The 24,826-nt window shown below is 51.5% G+C and overlaps 1 protein-coding gene across 29 annotated transcripts in view; it reads right to left on the bottom strand.

The window, feature by feature from the left end:
* The window catches only part of NRXN2 (neurexin 2), a 355,281-nt gene that overhangs the window by 292,190 nt on the left and 38,265 nt on the right, over positions 1 to 24,826 (bottom strand). For 28 of the 29 annotated variants that reach the window (XM_080985831.1, XM_080985833.1, XM_080985840.1 and 25 more), the window contains exon 2: positions 9,859 to 11,056. In XM_080985831.1, coding sequence (XP_080841957.1) covers positions 9,859 to 10,570 — 712 coding nt within the window. In that variant the 5' untranslated portion in view covers positions 10,571 to 11,056. Of the gene's footprint in view, positions 1 to 9,858; positions 11,962 to 24,826 lie in introns of those variants that run through there. The other variant, XM_080985842.1, reaches the window with a different exon arrangement.

The following is a 24,826-nucleotide window of genomic DNA, read 5'->3' as shown; positions in this document are numbered from 1 at the left end:
GGAACAGAAGCAGGAGGAAGAAGATGAAGAAGAGGGATGAGGAGGAAGGGTTTTCTCCCCACCCGATGCACATTCCCTCTTCTGGCAGCCTACTTGGCAGGTGACCTTGGGCTGACCTTGCAGGGAACAGCCAGGCTGCCTGGCCCCACAGCGCCCTCTGCAATGATGGAAACAGCTCAGCCCCAAAGCAGCACCCATCACAGAGGATGCAGCTAAAGGGAGGGGGAAGGCAGGTGGGCACTGCTCAGGCCTTGCCCATGGGCAGGGGGAGGGAGGGAGAGAGAGACTGGTGCAAAAACACAAAGAGGGAGAAAGAGAAACAGAGGGAGGGAGGGACACACAAGCAGGTGCTGAAGCTGAGTTGGCCTGAACTGATGGAGCCCAGGTCAGGAAATACCTGACCCGGTTCTCAAGATGCTTGAGAAAAGGGGCAAAAGGCTCACGTTTATTTGTTTGATTCCTATCCCACCTTTCCTCTCAGGAGCTCAAAGCAGCAAACATGGTTTTGTTCCCCACACCCTGCCAGGAACACACACACACACACACACACACACACACACACACACACACACGTTATCTCACAACAACCCTTTAAAGTAGGTAAAGCCAAACCAGTGGCCAACCCAAGGTCACCCTGAGACTCTCAAGTGTTTTTAAACAATGCAGTTTCCCCCCATTCTTAGAAAGTGGCTTGGAAAGGCCCATGGACAGGTTGGATTGCAGCAGCTCCCACCCCTTCTATCCACATGCTGAATTATTGTATTACATGGGGAGGGATTCGGATAGGCAGGCAACCCAGCAGAATTTCTGGCTTGTTCATCCTTTACGGGAACCCCGTTCACACCTCAGTATGTCACAAGATGTTGGGATGAAGCAATGGGGCCCCCAACTAGCAAGAGATGAGCCCCCCTGACACCCTCCTAGCTATCTTACCAGAGCATGACGCCTACACACCCGTCCTTGACGAAGGCTTCTTCGTGGGCAAGGATGCAAATGACCTGACCCAAGGGCTCTTGGTTTAAATATAGGCAGTGCCAGGGGAGCATCCGGCTGCCACTTGGAAAAACAGGAGAGAGACAGGCTGAAGGAGCCCTCGGAGGCAGGCCCAGTAGCTTCTGAAACATCCTCCCCTGTTTGCCACATGGCATGGGATGGGGGGCATGAGGAGGAGATAGCGGAAGGGTGGGGGGAGTCACAAAAGACCTACTTGGCAAGTTGCTCATATGGACTGGAGACACTTGTGGCATAGTGGGTGAGGTGTCAGACTAAGAGCAGAGAAATCAGGTATCAAATCCCGCCTTGACCACTAAAGTCACCTTGAGCCAGTCACATACCCTCAGCTTGACCTACCTCACAAGGTTGTTGTGAGGATAATATGGAGAGGGAAGAACAAACCGCTATATGTTGCCTATAGTCATAGAATGAGCATCGCAGGATTGGAAGGGACCCAAAGAATCATCTAGTCCTACTCCCTGCAATGCTAAAGAATCCCTGGCAGATGGCTGTCGAACCTCTGTTTAAAAACCTCCAGCTTACGGAGTCCACCAGCACCTTAGTTAACATCAGCCAGACACCAAAAGCAGATCAAAGCACATGTCAGCATTCCACATGTCTAGGTAGTCTTGTCTAAGCAAAAATGCCGAGAGAAGGGTTCAGGCAATGAGTCCCAAAGAGGCTCAAGAAATTTCCTGCTCATGAAGCCTACCTGGGAACAGCAAAAAATGTTGTTCTACTTTTATTAAAATATTCATACTCTTCCCTAGTGGGACCTTAAAGGTGGCAAAAGGCCATAATTTAAAACATGGCAAATAAAACTGCATTTTAAAAGCACCAAGGAAACACTAAAACGAAGATAAGAAAACAGCAGCAATATAATATCAGCAAATGAGAAAAGGGCGGGGGGAGGGACAGAAGGAATAACAGAGCCAGAACCAACTTCAAGCAGCGCTGATCATAGAATTGGAAGGTAACCCTAAGGGTCATCCAAACCAACCCCTGCAATGCAAGAGTCACAGTTAAAGAATCCCTGAGAGATGGCCATCTAACTTCTGTTTAAAAACCTCCAATGGAGGAGAGTCCAACACCTTCCAGGGGAGTCTGTTCCACTGTCAAAGAGCTCTTACCATTGGAAAGGTCTTCCAAATGTTTATTCCAGATCTCCTTTCTTGCCATTTGAGTCCATTGGTGTGGGTCCTACCCTCTGGAGCAGGAGAAAAGCTTGCTCCATCTTTCATGGAATAGTCCTTCACATATTTGAAGATGTGATTCTATCACCTCTCAGTCTTCTCCTAGCTAAACATGCTCCTATAACCGTTCTTCATCCGGCTTGGTTTCCAGACCTTTTATCATCTTGGTCGCCCTTCTCTGCACACCTTCCAGCTTCTCAATAAATTGTGATCAGATGGATTTCAAAAGAGAAACCATTTTTAACCAGGCAAAGCAGAAGGTAGAGGAAGCTAGGGGAGTCTCCATGGACCTCATCTAGGCCAGCCCTCCAGCTGCTTTGGATTACAGCTCCCATCGGACCCAGGACATACAGCTGCACTGACTGGAGCCAATGGTGAAGGGAGGCTAGCCAATGCGCTATCACAAAGATGCCCCAAACTGGAGCCCCCACCTGCTGTGTGCCAGGCCTGCAGTCAGGAACTTCTCACTGGGTAGACTTAGAATGTATGAAAAGCCCTGCAAAAGGGGCCTTGTCTAGGCCAGCATCCTGTTTTCACAGTAGCTAGATGCCGCTAAGAACCTAGGAACCCAGGCAGACATAAGAACCTAAGACAAGCCCTCCAGCTGGATAAGGCCCATTGGGGGCCCCATCTATTCCAGCATCCTGTTCCCACATGCCCATTGGGGGAAGCTTGCAAGCAGGACCACTCTGCCCACTTGCAATTCCCAGAGACAGGTACTCAGAAGGCAGAACACGGACAACGTTGTGGCTGGCAGCCCTTGACAGCCCCAACCTCTTCCTTCAATTAGTCTATTCCTCTTTTTGAGCCATCCAAGTTGGTGGTGTTCCCATGCCTGAGGATTCCTGCCTGAGGAAGCCTGGGAGGGACTGCAAAATGCTCACAGATAGTTTGTGTCTCTGCACAGTTGGAGGCAATGTCCGCCCCACAGTAGAAGCCCTTCTGAACATGTGCAGAGTGCCTTTCCCCTACAAGAGAAAAACAATAACCAACTCCTTGCATGATCTGGAATTAGGGAAACAATTGCCCTGGCTCATAAAACAGACTCGCAGTTGGGCTTGCAGGAGGGCCCAAGGTGCCCTCCATTCCAGTGATTAACCTTTGACCTTCAAAACTACCTTTCCTCCCCTCATGCAAAGGCCTCTCTGCCTGCTGCCCCCCAGCAACACACACCCTTCCTGCTCGCACACTTTGAGAGACTTCAAATCCATCTCCTTCCAAATCCATCAGCCAGCCTGGGCCAGCGTTTCCACGGCAACTGGCCTAGGCAACAGCCACCCAGCCTGCCCGTCACGACAGCCTCCTTTGCGAGGGCCGACAACAGCCGTGGCAGCGGCGGCAGGAGTCAGGCGGCCCTGGTGTCTCCTCCGGCTGCACGAGAGGCTCCCCTGCCAAGCCCATCTCCACGGCAACCGGCCAAGTCGGTTGCCGCCACCGCCATCTGCTAGCCAGCCTCCCTCTCCAGACAACAGGCTTCCGGAGAGCAGGCGAGTGGGCGGGTGGGCTGAGCCCAAGTGCCGGCGGCATGTGGGTGTTGTGTTGTGTGTCTGCATGTAGAAGAGAAGCGGGAGAGTATTCTTGACGTAAGCGAGCACTATTTGGTGCCTTGTGCGAGACGAGGGTTATGTAAACTCCCGTCGTCTGGTTGCGATGCAAGAGTCTGAAATTATTGTCCTTGGCCCTGAGCTGGGAAGGGAAAAAGGGGGAACGGAGAACTTAGGATGGCGCCTGGGCAGGCGGGCATGTTCAAGGCTCTGAATCGGCAAGTTGTCAGGAACCCAAATGCCCATGAAGACTCAGAGCAGGAACTCAAATTTCTTCCAGGTCGTGGGACCCCGTAGTACCGCTTGGTCAGACCCCACCTGGAGTCCTGTGTCCAGTTCTGGGTGCCACAGTTTAAGAAGGATATTTTGCAAGGTAGAAGGTGTGGAGAGGAAGGTGGTCGAGATGATGAAAGGCCTGGAAACCCAGCCTTATGAGGAACGGTTGAGGCACTGGGGATGTTCAGTGTGGAGAAGAGGGGATGGAGAGGAGAGTCATATGTGAAGGGCTGCCCCATGGAAGATGGAGCAAGCTTGTTTCGTGCTGCTCCAGAGGGCAGGACCCAAACCAACAGATTCAAATGACAAGAAAGGTGATCCCAAATGAACATTCAGAAGAACTTTCTGAGGGTAAGAGCTGTTTTGACAGTGGAACAGACTCCCTCAGAAGATGGCTAACTCTCATTCATTGTAGGTTTTTAAATAGAGGTTGGATGGCCATTTGTCAGGAATCATTTAGCTGTGATTCCTGCATTGCAGGGGGTTGGACTAGTTGGCCCTTAGAGGTCCCTTCCAACTCTATAATTCTGTGATTCTATGACTTCAGTTGCAGAGGGATGAAGGTAAAGCTAGCCTCCAGCTCCTATCAAGCCCAGCCAGCATGGCTAGTGGTTAGGGCTGCCGAAAATAGGAGCTGGACAACACCTGGAGGATGTTTCAGGTGTAGCAGCATCAGCTGCTGCTCCCTGACGGTTTCGCCTGGAGGTGCCAATGGGATTGTACCCAGGGCCTTCTGCATGCAAAGCAGCTGTCCTATGGTCCTTCCCCTCTACACAGCTCTGGGCAACTCACACTAATGAAACATACCACAAGGGTGCTGGGAGAGGGCCAGAGAAAAGACCCAGGATGATGTGACCTTGGAGTTACTGGCAGGGGGTGGGCCTCTGTGTGAAACAGCATCCCTCTCCAGATATGACAGGCGCCCACTATCTGCACTTCCCGGAAACAATGGAATGCATTTTTGTTCCAACAAGCTTCCCCTGCTGGATGGTTGGATCTTGGCCAGGAATGTATAATTGGTATCACATTATGTTTGTTTTGGGTTTTTTTAAAGCATTTGTGCTTTTTAACTGTGTCTTGCAGTTTTTATTGCGCATCGCCTTGAGAAGATTGTGCAGAATGCGATTAATAAATTAATAATAGCAATAATAATTAGCTGTGATCACTTGGGCCTTAAGCAGGAAGACAGTCCAGCCCACCCCCAACCCGAACCTGCCCTCTGAATGGAATCCCCCCCCCCAGGAAGTTCACCTCTGAGCCACCTCCCACCAGTGTCCCGTTTAAGTTCCTTCAGGGTGCCCCAAAGGGAACGAAGGAGAAACTGAGTCCCGAACCCTCCCTGACCCTGCCCAGTGGGCCTTGCTTACAAGGTGGGCTGAACATACCACATGCACCACTCTTCCCACAGCCTGCCACAGGGTAAGAGGCCATGTTCGCAGGGCGAAGGTGCAAAAGGGTTTCCCGCTTTTTTATTCAATTATGAGACGGATTTCTCTCAGGGTGGCCTATTACTCATTGCCAGAAACTTAAACAAAAAACAAGGGCACAGATTTGCAAAAAAATAAGTACATATGCTAATTTGCAAGTAATTTACATGGACATTTAGAAATAATTACTATAATTTAAATTGAAGGACAATACATATCCTCATAGTGGGGAGCAAGACTATAACCAGGTGACTTGGGATCTTTCCTGCTCACTCTGCTGTCTTGGTGCTGCTGAGTGTAGAATGGGCAGCTTCAAGTCCCATCCCCCCACCTACGCTCTCCCCTTTTCTGGGTTTTTTTTATCTCTAAACTAGGATTGGACTGGGTAGCTCTTCAAACAGAGGACTGCCTTCTCTAAAGTGGGACAGTGGCCTCCCTAACTTCACTAAACCGTATCCAGCACCGTCTGCTCTTAACCTTCAGTGGGGGGCTCTCAAATTCCACCCTAGACCTCACCAGGGATTGATCCAGGTGCCTTCTGCATGCCAAGCAAGTGCTCTGCCACCACTAAGATAGGGAGGTGCCTCTCAGCTCTGGGGGAGCACAAAAGGCCCCAAATCACTGAGTCAGGGAGGGAGGAAGAAAGGAAGGGACCCTGCTTGCCTTCCTTGCCCACCTGCACGGGAGGGGAAATGAGCTCAGCACCCAGCAATAATACGGAAAAGGATGGCTTCTGGGCATGCACAGAATGCAGCATGGAATAGCCACAGGAATCAGGGCCCCTCACCCCCAAGGGGAACAGCTTCCCAATGCAGGACCTCTCTCCCCCCACTTTTTTGTAAGGGGCTCCAGCACTGGAGTCTGCCCAGGGAGGGGAGGGCCCCCCTGGACTTTCCATCCTTCCAGATCAGCTGCCCCAGAATTGGCTCCCTCAGCAGCCCATCCTGGCTGCTCGCCAGAGCAGCAGTCAGGGCCATAAACAGATAAGTAATAGCTGGATAAATTGCAATAGCTGGGGACCAGGTTTCCTCTGACGCACAAGCAGGGCTGGCCCAAGACATGTTGGCACCTGGAGCAAATGGCAAAATGGCTCCCCGCCCCCTGGCTAGGGAAGAAGGGGTGAGTGAAGATCTGTATCAGGAACAAGGGAGAGGGAAATCAAATCAACCTTAATCGATGGTTGAAGTGGGGCTCAAAGGCCATTGCTGGATGGCTGGGGACTGAGAATCATGCCGGGCAGGCGCAGAGCCCAGGAGACCCCAGAGAGCTATTTTGTCGCTGAAGAAGGGCAGGTAGGGTTGCCAGGTCAGTTGCACCCCAGACCCAAGACCATGGGACAGCCCCTGGTGATGCCCTAGAGGGCAAGACCCCAGTGCTGTCAGAAACCACAGACTCTGACAGCAGGTCATTCACATAAAAACACAAAGTCTAGCAAATGGTTGGAAACAGAGACAGAAACCTTAGCTCAAGGGGGTATTTCCAAATCATTCTTTCTCACCTGCTCAGGGCACCCTGAGCCAACCTGGAGATTCAAGTCCTCCCCATGCGACACAGGGGGGTGGAGCTCAGGTGAACCTGAAGACTTCAGGTCAGCCCTGGAGGCCTGGCAACCCCCAGCGCAGGGAAGGCTGAGGCCTATGGGGTCTGGGAAGCCTCAGTTCAGGAGGGAAGGAGTCCAAGGAAGGTCTGGTCCCAGGCAAACGGGGGGCCCTGGTGGCTGCAGGGAGCAGCGTGCTGAGATTTAATTTCCCACAAGGCAGGATGCTCTGCCAGGAGTTTCATGGGAAATCAAGATGGCCGCTGGACCCAGCCAGCCAGTGCTGCTTAAGAATGCTTGGACCCAGGGCCTGTGTCAGCAGCAGGCTGTCCTGAGGTCCCAACAGCTGCCTGAGGTTGATACCTGAGCATGTTCTCCTGCACCCCTGCAAACAACAGCCAAACATTCCCATCAATGAAAGGGTGTGGAGCCCCAAACCAAACCAGGGCCAAGTTACGGACTTAGGTCCCACAGCTCTCTTTTTTTCCTGTAAAAGGAAAGTGGCCAATTAAAAGTGGGCTTTTCAAAAAGTAGCATGGCTATCCTAAGTGGAAAGTGTGAAAGGGTCAGAGGGGGAAATACAGCGTGACCCACAAACAAGACCTGCAGGATATTGCACAGACCCACAAGGTAATGGTGGGTGAGGGGCAAATGGCCATGACTGTTCTCTAATTCTAAGCTGCGCTTCACACCCCATAGCAGCCATTTTGTGACTGGTGCCCTTGGCAGCAGTCTGAATTTTTAATTCTTTGAAGCTCAAATAAACATTATCTATAAAACGGTATGCATTTTGATTTTTATTATGTATTTTTTATATTTTATTAGCTTTTTTAAAAGTTCATGTATTCAGTAGAGAAGGGGGGAGGGAGCACAGGAAGAGGAGAGGGGTTAGGAGAGGTATTTTACAATTTATCAAGATAAAGAGTCCTGACACCTCAGTTTTTACCGACAAAAGGCTCAGCAAGGGAAGAAGGTGGATCGTGGAGATATCGGATCCGGCCATGGTGATACATGCCTTAGTTACATCCCGTTCAGATTACTGTAATGCTCTCTACATGGGACTGCCTTTGGAAAGCGTTTGGAAATTTCAGGGGGTCCAAAGTGCTGCAGCCAGATTGCTAACCAGAGCCAGCTACAGGGAGAACAGAAACACCTTTTTACAGCAGCTCCATTGGTCCATTTCCAGGCACAATGCAAAGTGCTGGTTATGACCTACAAAGCCCTATACAGGTTGGGGGGTCAGACTATCTGAAGGATAGTTATATCCCTATATATGAGCCTGGCTGGGCTCTGAGATTTTCTGGGGAGGCCTTTCAGCCAGCCAGCCACCCTCACAGGCACATTTGGGGAGGACACACAAGAGGGCCTTCTCAGGGGCTGCTCCTAGACTGTGGAACTCCCTCCCATGGGAGGCTAGCCTAGCCCCTGCTCTGCTTTCCTTTCTCATGCCAACATAGACTTTCTCTGGTTCTGACAGGCCTATGACCACTAACTGGCTGTTGTGACAAGGTATTCTGAGGTGGGAACAGATTTTATTGTTTGTGTGTGTGTGTGTGTGTGTGTGTGTGTACGCATTTAAATTATTTTGAGTGTTTTCAGTGCTGTTTTAATGGAGTTGCTTGTTTTTCATATTTACATTTATTGTGTGTTTCTCGTATGTGTTTTAATTTATGCTGTCAGCTGCCTGGGGTCCTGCACTGGGAGAAAGGAAGAACATGGACAGAACGGAATAAAATACAGAAAGAAGTGGAGGCAAAACTTAAGGATACTAGAAGGGACCCCCACCCTCGCCCTTCACAGAGACCACCAGCAGACCTCAACATATCTGAGAGTTAACAAATCACCACCATCTTTCATTTATTTACTATTCTCATCATCACAAAGGGGCTCAACAAAATGATGATCTACTAATAAGATACAGAGATTTTCTTAAATCCTCAAACTGTTTACATACTTTACTTTTAGCCATCATTACAACAGCCCTGCAGGATGGCCCTGTATCCCTTCCTCCTTATTACGGAAAAGATAGAGGAGGATCCTAGAACTATAGAACTGGAAGGGACTCAAAGGGTCATCAATTTTCTGCAATGCAGAGAGAGGACCAGATTGCATTTGGTTCACAAGACTACTGTTTCCTTTGCCTGAATCGACTATTAGGACCCCTTCCACCATGCGACACTCTCCCTGATGTGCCAGGTGCTGTACAGGCCACGGAAGCATTCACACTCCCCACTCGCAAGCCCCATGCAGTGTTAGAAACTCAAATATATAAGTTGGTGCCAAATGGCTCCTTAAACCAGGGTTACAGTCGCCAAAATGGAATGCCTAGTTGCCATTTTGGGGCCAGAAGGCTTGAAAGTCATATTTTTCAATGCAGTCGTACCTCGGAAGTTGAATGGAATCCGTTCTGGAAGTTCATTCAACTTCCAAAACGTTCAGAAACCAAGGCACAGCTTCTGATTGGCTGCAGGAAGCTCCTGCAGCCAATCTGAAGCCGCGGAACCCATGTCGGATGTTCGGGTTCCAAAGAACGTTTGCAAACCGGAACACTCCTGGGTCTGCAGCGTTTGGGAGCCAAAACGTTCAACTCACAATGTGTTCGACTTCTGAGGTACGACTGTACAACTATTTGATTCCTGAAATTGGTTCTGATGATGCAGATGAACTATAACGGATAGAATTCTACAGGGTATGTGAAAACAGTCAAGATCCAAGGATCCCCAGGCATGCACCACAAGATGGTGGAGACTTCAAGTATCCTGGTGCTCAGCCATCACCACTTGGTTGCAAGTGGTCAACAGCCAGGTGCAAAATGCGCCTGGCAAATTTTAAACGCTGGCCTGGTCCCACAGGAACCCGCAGCTCCCAGCTCCCCGTCAGCCTCTTACCTTCACTGCAGAATTTGCCCTGGAATCCGGTCAGGCTGCAGTCGCACTGGACCTCGCTGTTGACCACGGTGCAGATCCCTCCGTTGACGCAGGGGTTCTGCTTGGTGCACAGGTATTCCGTGTCACTGCGGATGCCCTGGCTGCCCAGGAGGGCGGGGGGCGTGTCGCCCACTTTGAGATTGGCCACCATGCCGCGGAAGGGCATCTCGTACTTGACGGTGCTGAGGGTGAGGGCCGAGAGCCGGACGTCCGGTGGGATGCCCCCCACGAAGAGGTCGCTCTCCACCGTCATGTCGCGCCGCTTGGACTTGACCTCGGCCACGCGGGCCTCTCCGTCGACCACGAGCATGGTCTCGCGGTAGTTGCGCGTCAGCAGCAGCATGTGCCAGCGGTCGTCGTTGACGGGCGTCTCCAGGTGCAGGCTGGCCGGCTCGGCGCAGGAGATCGTGAAGCGCAGGCGGAAGCGCCCCTCCAGGATCAGCAGCTCCAGGAAGTCGCAGTTCCCGCCGTCGTCTAGGTACAGCACCAGGGCCCGCGAGACATTGGTCTTGAGGCTGAAGCTAAGCTCCCCCGAGGAGCTGGCATCCCACCGGGCATAGCGAGCCCACTGGCCTGTTGCACCCCCAAACTCCAAGGCCGCGCCGCCTGCCCCGGGGCCCAGCGCTGAGGCCACCAGCAATGCCAAGGGCAGCAGGCGCAACGCTTTCGCCATGGCCGCCCCGCTCTGCACACCTCGAGGCGAGTGGCGCCCCCCCTCCTGCTGCACACCTTCAGATCCACATGAGACTGACCGGCGCCTCCTGCAGGCAGAACAGGCCACAACCTGGCCGGGCAGAGAGAACCTCCTCTTGCTCTTCCTCAAAGAGCCGCAGGGGCTCTCGCGCAGGAAGGGGCCACGATGCACGTCTTCCGTGAAGGTCCTTGGGGCTCCCCTGTCCCCCCCTCCCCAAGAGCCAAGGCGACTCGGAAGCAGCCCTGCCTACAGCATATTCATCCTCTCATCGACAGGGGCAGCAGAATCGCCCTCAGAACGAGGGTGGGGTGGGGGGCGGGGCACGGGCACGGGCAGGATGCTCCCGGGGGCCAACAACCCGTCCGTATCTGCCGCAGTCGGAAGCTTGGTCCTTCCTTCCCTCGATGGGCTCCCTCCGAATCCGTTCTGCGTTCAGTCTGGAGTGCGCATTGTAGAAAGCTCAGCCTGGAGTGGAGCAGGAAGGGGGGTGGGGGAGAGGAAGAGAGGAGAAAAGGTAAAGTAATCAGCCACTGTGCTGGTTTTCCTTTTTTTAAGTCCCATTCCTGACCCTGTAAACAGACCCTTCCCCACATTTGGGGTCCCAATTTCCAACCCACCTGCATCACAATCCCTAGCTGGGTTCACAGCGACTGCAAGTCACACTTCGCACACAACCCAAACCGATACAGATACATAGCTATATACAGTGCTGTTTTACTATAAAAAGAGGTGCCGGAACTCACCATGAACACCTCCCTTGTTTTCTTATTATGGCAATGGTGCTCACTTGAGAGGTGCCAGAACTGAGTTTCATTGAGTTCTGGCAGGGGGCGGGGAAGCCTTAGATATATAAATATATATGTAGGGGTGGGTGGGTGGGTGGGTGTGCGCACGCATATCTATATGGAACTCCCGTCATAACACCTCTTCTGCCATGTCCCAAGCAAAGCTCAGACATACCCAATGAACGGTACCACCTACCCAGGGGGGAAAAAAATCTGAATCCCCTCGTCTTTTATTTTTGTCTTTGCATGCACTCTGGAGTCCAGAACTATTTTTTCTCTCCCAGCCCACCTGCACCACACAGGCAGGATCCTCATGTGGTCTCTTTTCCTGAGGTCTCCAATGTGGCGGTCATGTAGACATCATGACACCTTGAGGTGTTCCTGTTGGCACCTGCCAAGAGCCCCCGTCCTCCCTCGTCTTTTAAAATTCAGGGCTTAAAAAAAAAAAAAATTATCCCCACCTTGGGTGGGGCTGGACTGGCTGGTAGATGAAGGACAGGCATCATCCAGACCCCTCATCCACCCTCTTGCCATGCTTCCCCAGACTCTCTCTGGGCCCCATATTGGGGGGGGGGTAGTAGCATACTATTTTGTGTGATCGATGTTATCACCTGGGGGTTTTTTGGTTTTGTTTTGCATGCTTTGGCTATTTGGTTGCGGCATAGGCTTGTCTGCTTTTATGTTTGGCTGTTAGGAGATCTCCTGCTTACTTTTTCAAAATATTTCATTAGAAAGTGCTGGTGCTTTTTTGTCTGTGTTTTATTTATCGGGGGGTGGGGGTTGTGAATGTGTTTTGCCTACTATTTGGGGGGATTCTAAACATTGCCAGTTCTGCAGCTGTCCACAACACTTCATTAGATTTTCAAATGTGCCTCCTGAGCCCCAAAATGTTCCCCCTCCTACCCATTTTCTGTATGCAGAATGCCTTTAAAAACCGAGGGAGGGGGAATGAGAAGAGCAGCAAAATTCAAGAAAGTTGGACTTTGTTACTGGCATATATTAATACACAAGCTATCTATATATATATATCATAGATGTCCATATTGCATATGAGTCCTGTAGGCGAGTCATGCCTGTGGATGTGGGGGCACTGAAGACCTGTCCCCCACAAGGAATCTTAATTGACTGTCCTTCTGGTTTAGGAGATGTTAACAGGCACCGCTCATGCTGTTTCAAGCTGACCTGTTGAGCTATGTAAGCTAGAAATTTGGGTATTTTAAAAGGAAAGGTTACAAACATGAGCAGGTAGCCTTTCAGGGATCTGGATTCCAAGCTTCATGTCCTATCCTGGGCTCTTTGCTGGAACAAAACGGGATTCTACCCTTCTTGACTCAGAGCAGAAAGCATACCTTCCGAGGTTTGAAAATAGGGACATCCTATTCCATTATTATTATAACTGTATTATTATTAATAACCCAACCATCTGACTGGGTTGCCCCAGCCACTTTAGGTGGCTTCCAACATACATAAAAACATAATAAAACATTAAACATTAATAAACTTTCCTATACAGGGCTGCCTTCAGATGGCTATGGGTCATATAACTCCATACCCTCCAACATTTCGGGACGTCCTAAAGAAAAGCGGGACATTCCGGGATCAAATCAGAAACCAGGACGGCTTCTGTAAATCTGGGACTATTCTTGAAAAATAGAGACACTTGGAAGGTCTGAGAAAGTCTCGGTTGTACACCACATGGAGGGAGAGGCCATATGTGCAGGAGCATCTCTGTGTGTCCCCCAGGTGGCAGCACTCAAAGAAGTGCCCCTCTTTCTTCTCCTAACTTCATCCAAGCTCAACAAAACCAATTTATGGCCCCACATCCAGCTGCGCCCCACAAGCCAGCTGCCTGCCCCCCTCCCCCGCTGCCATTTTTGTGCTCTTTCCCCTAGGCAGGAAGAATCACATCTCCTCCCCACTCCATGCAGGATCAGGGCCCTGTGTCACTCAGCCAGCTAATGCAATGCAAATTTCATTCCCATCAAATTGCCTTTTTGGAATGATTACCCTTGTAACTGACTGTCAGAGAAGCAATTTATCCCCCCCCCCCCCCGCCTGCCGCTGCCGCTCAGGGTGGAGGGTGTATTTGCATCTTGTTACTGCATAAGAGCATGATTATTTATAGCGGGGGGGGGGGTGTAGGAGAGGAAATGGGAATGGGGGGGGAGCATAGATGGAAAGAAAGTGGAGGGGAAGAGGGACTGGGGGGGCGGGCGCTGGGGGGCTGCCAGTCCAGGAGGCCAGGATTTCCAGCCAATTCTCCGCCACCCAGAGGGAAACATTCTTCCTCCTTCTCCAGGCTCCTTGTGGGCAGAGACTGGAACTCAGAGTCCCCCATTTTTCCAACAGGGTTTTTCCTCCCTTAAAATTCCTGTCTCATCTTTTAAGTGAAAAGGACCCTCAAAGCAACTTAGAAATGATCATTAAACAAAACACAATAAATCCGAAACAAACCCACTTAAAAAAAAGAAAAACGAATGCATTTCTGCCTAACCACTCTTCGCAACTGGCATCTGATGGGAGACCAGATGCAAAAGTAGAGATGGGCTTTCAACCCAGAGAGAGCAGAGTACTCATTAAAACACACGTGCACCCCCCATTCTAGCACCTCTTGCACACCACGGAGCACAACTTAAATAAGCTGGGAGGGGGCACCACCACCACCACCAACGCGCTCTGGATGTTGGGGAGGGGGCTGGTCTCCATGGCAATGGGAGGGATACGCCATCATGCAAATGAGCCGCGCGGCGGGGTTATTTATAAATTCTCCCTCGTCTGCAGCACCTCATTGGGTAATGGGCATAATTAACATTCGGCTTCTAATTAGCCAATCAAATTAAATTCCGCACCTGCAATGGGTGCTTGATTGAAGCTTCAGCGCGCTGCAGCCTCCCGTCTTCCCCCTCCTCCCCCCCCCCCCAGCTTTGAAGGGCTGCAGAGGAGCCCGAGCTGAAGACAAGACCCCACCATTTAAAAGAGAGAGAGATTTCCCACCCTCCTATCTGCCTCACACAAGTGCTGCTCAGCTCAAATGTTTAATGCACCCCCAAAATGTGAATTGTGGGCCCGCAGGACTGCAAAGGCAGCGGGGAGCAGTTTCTGGGGTCCACACCTCTCTCCCCCAGGAGAGGCTGAGTATTTCTACGGATGTTATTCCTACTACTACATCCAAAGGATTTCAGTTCCCAGCCTAGCAATGGACCCAAGGGTGCAGCAGGTGACCAGACTCACCCAGCAAAATAAAAATAAAAATGTGGGGGCACCAAAGGGGCAAAGTATATTTCTAATTGGGCAAGAAAGAAAAAAGAACAGCATGTGTTAATGACGGGCGTTCAGAAGCGGGGAGTGAGCGTCTTGTTGGGGGGGGCGCTGCTTTCCCCCTTTTCCTCCTTTGTCCCCACCTTAGGTCTCACCATCTGCAAAAGAGGCAGGATTTTACCTTTTCTTGCCTGAGGCAAATGACAAGACGCCCTCCCCAACCCAGTTCTGGCCCTTAAATCTGACTTCAGCACTGGGCGGCAGAAGGAAACAGAAGAGCCCCCTCCACCCATTACCCGAAAGGCTACAGCAGCAGCAGTTTCACTTGGGGGTGGGGGGGTCATGTGGCACTAAGTTGCAAATGAAGCCCCCTCAGCTCACCACCTCTCCGGAGGAGGCAGACTTCCATCCTTCCCAAGAGCTTCCTTGATTGGTTGATTGCATTTATATTGCATTTTCCTCTCCAAGGAGCTCCAGGTGGGGTACGTGGCTCTCCTCTCCCTCCTTTATCCCCCCCCCCACAACAACAACCCTGTGAGGAAGGTCAGGCTGAGACAGAGAGTGACTGGCCCAAGGTCACCCCCCAGTGAGCTTCATGGGCGAGTGGGGGCACTCTAACCACTACACCCTTTCTGGCTAATGCCGGTTGGCTTTTACTTGAGTCTGGCAAGGGCGAAGGCTGGCTTGCAGGGGGGGGGTGTGTTTGTGCACATGTGTGCATGTAGGACTTGCTGTGGGCTCTCCCTGCTTCTCAGAATCTGAGTGAAGGTCACATGCTGGGATGGGACCAGGACAGAAACGTGGAGCCATAAGGGAAGGCTGTGAAGTGCTTGCCACTCTGTTGACACATGTGTCCTCCTCATACTTGATACGACACGATACAATACAAGAATCTTTATTGTCATTGTCCCATACAGAACAACGAAATTGAAAAAATCTACACCAGACATTCAAAAACCAACAAGCCTGCTATCCCAGCTATCCCAGCCTGGTTAGCCCCCTAAAAACTCTGATACCCCATAATTAAATACAATATACTCCCATAGAGACTACTTTACACTGCATTTAAAACCAAAATCGCATTTGGATAGAAACTGTTTGTCAGGCGGCTAGTCCTGGCCTTTATAACCCTGTACCTTCTTCCAGAAGGCAGAAGCTGAAATAGATCATTTCCGGGGTGCGCACTATCCTGTACTATCTCTGCAGCTTTCTTATGACACCTGGATACTTGATACTTGAGAAGCTCCTGGGAGAAAAGACCCTGAGGAGGAGGTCTGATTGGGATGACAGCAAGGCAGAGCCCCTTAGTAAAGAGTAAGGTAAAGGTAAAGGTACCCCTGCCCGTACAGGCCAGTCGTGTCTGACTCTAGGGTTGCGTGCTCATCTCACTCAAGAGGCCATGAGCCAGCGCCGTCCGAAGACACTTCCGGGTCACATGGCCAGCGTGACGAAGCTGCTCTGGCAAGCCAGCACCAGCGCAGCACACAGAAATGCCGTTTACCTTCCCGCTATAAAGCGGTACCTATTTATCTACTTGCACTTAAGGGTGCTTTCGAACTGCTAGGTGGGCAGGAGCTGGGACCGAACGACGGGAGCTCACCCCGCCGCGGGGATTCGAACCGCCGACCATATGATCGGCAAGTCCTAGGCACTGAGGTTTTGTAGCCTCCCTCAAATGACCAGTTGCTGGAAAAACCATAGGAGGGGAGAGGGCCCTTGCGCAAATCCCGCTTGCTGGTTTCCCAGAAGATCATCTGGTTGGCCACTTGGGGACTAGGATGCTGGGCCAGAAGAGCTCTTTTGGGCCTGATCCTGCAGGGCTCTTCTTAGGTTCTTGTGAGCAGCTTGACCCAACCCTTTTGCCTTTCTAGGGGACCTCTGAGGGTTGTCCTATGTGTGAGAAACCACAAAAGCAGCCTGCTGTGTGACCTGTCCTTCCAAGCATGCCCCTTGTCTGTCCTGCCACAGAAAGTTGCACAGGTGAGCAGCGTAAGGTTCCTGGCACTAACAGGACAGCAGGCTGCCTCTGGGAGCTGTGTGGTGGCAGCGGTGGCTGCCTTTTTGCCAGCTGCCATCGCACCCTCTGCAGCAGCAGCGCGGTTTCCCTCCTGCTCCTGTGGCTGCAGCCCACCATGTCGGCCCCGGGGTGTCGCATCACATTAAGAGTGTCTGCAAGCATGTGAAGACAAGTGTGAACAGCTAGCCTCCCCCCCCTGCACTGCTCTGCTCCTCTCTCCCACTCCCTGCATCCTGCATGCCAGAGAGCGAGTGGTGGAAGTTCAGGTATATATACTTCCTTCCTTGGGGAAAGTGGGAAGGGGTCCCGGCTGCAATCCTCTCCACTTCACTCCACAAGGGCTCCCATTGCCACAGGGAAGGATAAGCAATGAAGCACATGGGCAGCAGGAGAGTTGTGAGAGCACCTACGGCCCTGGAGCAACGAGCCAACGCAAGTGTGCAAGGGGCCCCCAGACTCACTGCACCGGAAGATGAGTCCAGACTCACTGCACCGGAAGATGAGTGCCACGGGCAATCAGGAATCCCATGCAGGGGAGGGAACGGTTAGGGTTGCCATACGCCCAGAATTTCCCAGGCATAGCCAGCAATCGGCCGTCGGAAACTGACCGGGCGGGAATTGCCTAAACGTCCAGGGAAATCTGGACTACCCATGGCAACCCATGTCGGCAGTGTCATGATTTCCTTTAAAAATAGCTCAGTTTTTAAAAGAGGATGAGACAAATTCACGGAGGAGAGGGCTACAATCTGCCTCCCTGGCAAGAGGCAGAAATGCTTCTGAATACCAGTTGCTCAAAACCCCAGGAGGGGAGAGTTGCTCTTGTGCTCAGGTCCTGCTTGCAGATGTCCTATAATGGGCATCTGGTCAGGCACTGCAAGAAAAGGATGCTGGACTAGATGGGCCGTTGGCGTGACTCTCCATCCTCCTCGGCCAGAATGCCTGGTTTCTTTGCCAGCTTTGGGGTGGGGGGTGAGGTAATCTCTTCCTCCTCCACCAGCACAAACTCACAGCAGGCTGGCAAAGGGGCAGGCAGTGCAGGGTGGCAGATCAAGCAGCTTGGTAGGAGACAAGTCTCTTTACCAGCCTGCTAAGAGTCACGCTAAGGTCATGGAGCAGAGTGGAGCCCTCTCCTTCCTCCAGGCCACTTGCATCTGTGACCCTATCTACAACACACCATCCTCACCACCACCACCACCACCACAGCAGTCGTAATAATAGTAATGATTTTCAAAGAACACTTGGAACACTGCTTGGAATGTAATTATGCCATTTCAAGTCACCAGCTGTTTTCTCTTTTCTTTTCTCAGCTGTCGAAGAAGTGTCTGCACCTCTTCCCAAAGGGTATCCCTGCTTACCGGTTCCAAAACTGGGTTTTTGCCTTAGCACCTCGTTGGGAGAGAACAAACTTCCCTGCACCATGCAAAGGTTTCCATTTACTTGCTGAGCCTTCCTTTTCACCCCATGGGCTCCCTCTCCTTCCCAGGAATTGTCTGAGCACACATTTCGTATTTTAACCCCCCCCCCCCAGATTGATTTCAAAACGACTAATCTCTTTATTTTATATATTGACTTCCCACCCCCACTCCCCAGTGTTCTTGTGCAAACCCTTTTCTACTGCATTATATATCAGACTCTTACCTGTTACAAAAACCCCTCTGATACAATTACTTTTATCATTTTTCTCCCGCTGCTCCTACCTTGAATCCTGCCCATGATTTCATCTGACTATGAGACTTTTTCAAATAGTCCAAAAAAAGGCCTCCATTCTTCTATAAACATTCTTAATGTCATTGTCAGCTTCTGAGCACACAATTCAGAGGCGTCAGGCCAACCCAGCCCAAGGCCTGGAGGGACATAAGAACCCACTAGGAGCTTGCTGGATCAGGCCCACCTAATCCAGCACCCTGTTCTCACAGTGACCAGCAAGATGCTTCAATGGGAAACCTGCAAGGACTCAGACACAAAAGCCCTTTCCTCTCTTGCTGTTTCCAGCAACTAGCATTCAGAAGCACTGCTGCCTTCAACAGTGGAGGAAGAGTGTAAGCCAGGGGTCAGCAAACTTTTTCAGCAGGGGGCCGGTCCACTGTCCCTCAGACCTTGTGGGGGGCCAGACTATATTTTTTTGGGGGGGGGGGAAATGAACAAATTCCTATGCCCCACAAATAACCCAGAGATGCATTTTCAACAAAAGGACACATCCTACTCATGTAAAAACATGCTGATTCCCGGACCGTCTGTGGGCCAGATTTAGAAGGCGATTGGGCCGGATCCAGCCCCCGGGCCTTAGTTTGCCTACCCATGGCATAAGCCATTGTAGCTTTCAATAGCCCTCTCCTCCATGAGACAGGAGACAGTCAATTAAATATCCCCAAGTAAATAATTAGGATAGCAATTCCAAATATGCAAACGTGCAATGCTTCTTTGCTACACCTTGAGCAGGTCCCCAGGCTCCCATTTTACAGCTGTGGAACCAAGGCTGAAAGAAACGATCAATTTCATGCACGTGTAAGGGGCAAGCTACAGACATACATATGATCAGACTCTTTTCTCCTGCTGAGGAATAAATGTGGACATTGGAAGAGGCTAGATGCAGCTGGGTCAGGCCAAAGGGAAGCCATCTAGCTCTGCCGCCTCTTCTCACAGTGAATCATAGCACTGTGGAGTTGCAAGGGGCCACCAGCATCATCTATTTCAACCCCCTGCCAAGCAGAAATCTCAGCTAAAGCATCCCTGACAGGTGGCCATCCAGCCCCTGCTTAAAAAGGTCCAAAGATGGAGAATCCAGCACCTTCCAAAAGAAAGAAAACCTCAGAAAGTTCTTCCAAAGGTTTAGTCAGAATCTCCTCTCTCGTCGCTTGAATCCATCTCTTCGGGTCTTATATTATTAATATTATCATTAATTAAATGTACACCCCACCATTCATCAAGAGACCACAGGGCAGGCTTCCCCTCTGGAGCATCAGAAAGCAAATTCTGGCCACCCTTCAGATACTTGAAGACGGCTATCTGTCCTTCGCTGATTTCCCCCGCTGCCTGTCTCCACAAGGCGATGCCCTTTCAAACCAATTACCGCAGCGCCCGGCATCCATCCCTGCCCTCCCCTCGGTGACCCCGTAGCACACTGATCTTGACCTGCTGTGTGTTTTCCAGCTGGCAGACCTGGGCACCGAGCGAGAGGCTCGCAGGAAGGAGGAGGGCAGGACCCTGGCCGTCGGCGCCTCGTGCCACCCTGTGCCCTGCGCAGGAAGCTCCCTCCCTCCCTGCACCGAAACACAGCCCGGGGCCGCAGGAGGGCTGCGATAGCAACTCAGAGCATTCCTGCAACCTGAGCAGCAGGAGCAGAGAGCGCCAGCAAAGCTCTCTCCACCCACAGCGCGCCGGCAGCTGGCCTGCAGCAGCCGCTGCTATTAATAAAGGCTTCCGTCATGCCCGGGCAGTGCTGGGACTGCCAGTGGCATCAGTGGAGCAAACAAGCTCACAGCAGCCTGGCAGAGGGAGGGAGAGGGAGAGAGGGAGGGATGTGTTGGGCAGTGCCCCACAGCCTCGGCCCTGCCCCACTGCCCAAACTCGACAGGACGCCGCCGGTGGCCACTTGGGCACCTTTGAGCAGAAGGCGGAAGAGGACAAGGCGTTGGCATGGCGTTTGCATATGCACAGGCACAGAGGCAAATGGAGAAATAATTGTTGTCGTTTGGACAGGAATCTAAGGCACCTCACGGCAGCAAGGAAGGAGACCAGGTGGTCTGCATGCCCCTGCCTGCTCAGCCTGGTTTCCAGGGGCATCTTTGAGTCCTGCTGCTCCCCTGTCTGAGATATTATCTCCAAAATAGTCTTGGTCCATAGAGTACTGTGCCCTGCACTGTGAAGGAGGCATAGCCGCCCGGGAACCAGAATGAGTCTTAATTGTGATCATGTCTGTTCTGTGTAGTTCCCCAGTCCTAAATCACTAGGCACTACTTCCCTCCCAGTGCTTGGGGGGAGGGGAGGAATCCAGGATCCCAGATCCTTGGCTACAATATCTGGGAGTCATCCCCTACCCCCTCTCTTTTATATGCCTCTTCTATGGCCTCAGCTTTGACGACATCAAGTCCTGCATTGCAAGGGTTGGACCCTTGAGATCCCTTCCAACTCTACAGTTCTGTGATTCAAAGTCATCTAATCCCCTGAGAAAGACCCAGGAGTCCTGCCTCCAAGGACCTCCTCCCTCTGCCTAGATGCAGAGGGCAAAAACTCCGCTGAAGGATATGGTGGAATTGGAACTCAGCACTCCCAAAGCAGCCATAGTGGGTGGGCCAAAGGACCACAAGCAACTCCCCACCGTCCTGCTCTCTCATCTTCCCACCTTTCTTGCAGCCTGTCTGCTGCACAACCTCGCATTTAAGGAGTGAGGAAACTCAGGCTCCTCCTGAGTCGAGCCGAGCATGACAGGTGGTCCAGGTAGGGAGCAAGGGGAGGGGGGCTTAGCAAATCTTAAGTGCTTTAAAAATAATAAACCAAAATAAATGTGTGGGGTGTTTTTTTTGTCCCTCTTTTATCTTAGGGCTGTGCACACACATGCAGAAACACACACACACACACACACACACACACACACACACACACACAGATATTTTGGCCCAAGACCATCCTGGCAAAATCTGCCCTCTGTCTCCCTGCCCCAGTCAACATATTAGATGGTCCTACAGGACAGGGTCCTATCTCTTAGTTTATGGTGCTCTATAAAGCCCTAGGCCACCTCTGGCAAGTCGCAACGCATAAATAAGCAACACAAACAGCAGTTCTGTGTTATTATTTATTTACTGCATTTATTTCCATCCATTCCTCCAAAAAGCTTGAGGCAACATACATTATTCTCTACACTCTCTCTCTCTCTCTCTCTCTCTCTCTCTCACACACACACACACACACACACACACACACATTTTATCCTCACAACTAGCCTGCGAGGCAGGCCAAGCAGAGATTGTAACTGAACCAAGTAAGCTTTCTGGCTGCATGGGGATTTGAGCTGTTTTCCCTACAATTCTGTGTAGCAGGTTAGGCTGATTGGCTCAAAGGTCACCCAGGGCACTTCATGGCTGGGTGGGAATTGGTAGCCATTTTATCCCCAGAACAACCCTATGAGGTAGGCCAGGTTAAGAGAGAAAGAGAACAACGGGAGAAATGTCACCCAGTGAACTTCATGCCTGAACGGGGATTTGAATCTGAGACACACCATCAAGGTCCGACACATGAGCCATGGCAGCCCCCACCCCGGCTTTCCTAGAGATAAGGCGATGTATTTAGCACTGGAACCAAAGAAAACTAAGCAGCACATATGCGCGCGTGCACACACACACACACACTTCATTTTTGACCTTGGAAATCTATTATCATCATGGCACCAGCTCTCCTCCTTGAACTGGAAACATTTAAAAAGGAAACAAAACAGCATCGTGCCATTTTCCCATTCTGGGTACCAGTTCCTGAGGAATAAGGTACTAATTCTGCCTAATTCCCACTGCAATCTTGTGCACACTTGCCTAGGAGGGAACCTTGCTGAGATCAGCAGGACTTACTTCTGAGTAGACAACACGTATCACAGAATCAACTCTACAGGTTGGAAGGGACCCAGCCCTCTGCCATGCACTCTGTAGAGAAGTGTGTTTGGCTATCGGGAGCAGAACCAGAGCTTGATTTGTGGCATCAGAAGTGCTGAAATCAAATCTCACTGGGCACTGGGCTCCCTGACTGGCAGACTTTGTCCTCCAATCGTGGGCATGAGCAGGACAGGAGGGGGCATTAAGCAACTGTCGGGCAAGAGGGATGATGCACCCCCACCGCACCCAGCATGCTCTGTCTGGGGCTGATGGGAAGTGTGGCCCCAAACATCTGGAGGGCCCCAGCCTGGGGAAAACTGGTAGCCCATGATCTGTAGGCAGGAGAAGTGCAAGGTCATGGATAAAAGCCAGAGAACCGGTCCTGATATTGGCATGGGGGTGGGGGGGAAAGAGAGCGCATTGCAACCTTTCTACTACCTCTTCCTGTGGTTAGGATTAGAAGAAGTTTGCCAAGCTTTGCGCCAGGGTGCCTGGATTGCTCCCAGGAGGCAGTGTGAACAAGTTGGAGGCTTCAGGCTTTTTAAAAATAATCAAATAATCTGATATTTCCCAGAAATTTAAAACATTTTTTTTAATGTTCTCTCTCTCTCTCTGTGTGTGTGTGTGTGTGTGTGTCTGGTTCCCCCGCCCAGCTTCAAAAAGCTGCAATCCAAGGCCGGGTGCAGAAACGGAGGAGGCCGACCCAACAGCCACGAAGGGGACGTGACCACGATGGAAAGTGCAGAGACAGGAGCAAAAAATAACTCATTAATACAATAAACAAAGTGATTAGGCAGCCGCACAATCGATCGACGTGCTCATTACCGCCACCCTGACAGCTCCTTAAGGGCAGAGCTGAAGGTTAAGCAAAAAGAGGGGGGCAGCAACAGGACTCTGGAGACGGCCAAGGAGGCAGGGGGCAGAGAAGAAGAGAGGAACAGAATCCCAGAATTGCAGAGCTGAACCAGGAGCAGGGGGTCCTGAAGGACATCTAGTCCAACCCCAGGGAATCCAGGGCCAGAGTGTGTCCAGCGGGTGGCAACACCACCCCTGCTTCTTGACACCCAGCCAGGAGGAGAGTGTGACCCACCTCTCATGGTTTCCGTTGCCCTCCTGTGTCTCTAAAACCCATGAGATCTAGCCCTGCCTTCCTGGGCAGCAGCAGCAGCAGCAGCAGAATTCAAGCTATGGTTCTCTTCTGCATGAGGAGGAGGAAGGGGAAGTGAGCCCCCTGGGGTTTGTTTATTTCTTTGTTTAATTGCATTTATATCCCACTGTTTCTCCTCCAAGGAGCTCAAGTTGGTGTACATGTTTCTACCCCCCTCCTCGTTTAAGCACCACCACAACAACCCTGTGAGGTGGGTTAGCCTGACAGGCAGTGACCGGCCCAAGGTCACCCCAGGAAACCTCTAGGCCAAGTGGGAATTTGAACCCTCGCCCGCTGCATCCCACAACCTACAGCACCCCCCTCTTTTACATCCGGGGGTATGGCAGGGTAACAGCTTGCCATTATTTTGGGGCCCATGGGCACGTTTGCAAATCAGGGGGACTATTGTGGGCACTACTTGTGGGCCACAACTTCCCCCTTCCCAGCTATAACCCCCTTGTTTTCTACTGTTCCAGAGGGTTGGACCCAAACCAATTAATTTAAAAGATGAGATTTGGACCTTAGGAAGAACTTCCTGACAGTAAGAGCCATTTGACAGTGGTACAAAGTCCCTCAGAAGGTGGTAGACTTTGTAAAAAGCTGTTAGATGGCCATCTGTCAGGGATTCTATAGCTGTGGCTCCTGCATTGCAGGGGGTTGGACTAGATGACACTTGGGGTTCCTTCGAACTTTACAGTTCCATTATTGTATGACTTCTGCACTTACGAAAAATGTTTGCTGCAATTAGCATGGAGTTACTCTGTTTGAGGAAAGAGGGAGCAGGATGGAGGAGCGAAGACCCAGTGGCGTAGCGTGGGGGGTGCAGGGGGGGCCGGCCGCACCGGGCGCAACATCTGGGGGTTAGGGGGCGCAAATCCATGGGTTAGGGGGCGCAAATCCACGGGTTAGGGGGTGCAAATTACTTGCCTTGCCCCGGGTGCTGACAACCCACGCTACGCCACTGCGAAGACCTGCCCTTCTTAAATACAGTTGTGATTACGCTGTCAGTCTACATGGTACATTTCAAAGAATGAGACAACAGGTCTCTGCCCCGATAGGCCTACAGTCTAGAAATCAACCCAAGGAAGGGGCAGCAGTGCCGGTGGGGACTGAACCTGGGACATTCTGCGTGCAAAGCAGGGCTAGAGCCTCCACCCTGTGGCCCCCAGCCCTTGGCTTTGCATCCCCACAAAATGACCGTTATAGCCAGTGTTGCAGCGATGCTCTGAAGAGCCTTTCTCCATGGAGGCTACAAGCACTCCCAGCCCCTTACCCCTTCTTGATCTCCCACTCTTGAGCAAGAAGGTCTGGAGGGAGATTCTGAGCAGTTTGCTGTGTGACCCCAAAGGCAAGGGCAGGCAGGAAGGGAAGCAGGTCTAAGCTGCGTATGTTTGCAAAGCCCTTTCACAGATTGAGGACAAGAACCCTTGAAGGGGACTCAGCTCTCAT

This window comes from Podarcis pityusensis, assembly GCF_964106645.2.
Source record: "Podarcis pityusensis genome assembly, chromosome: 16".
Lineage (NCBI taxonomy): Eukaryota > Metazoa > Chordata > Lepidosauria > Squamata > Lacertidae > Podarcis > Podarcis pityusensis.
Note: the sequence above shows the minus strand (reverse complement) of the source record. Positions and strands in the feature narration are given on the sequence as shown.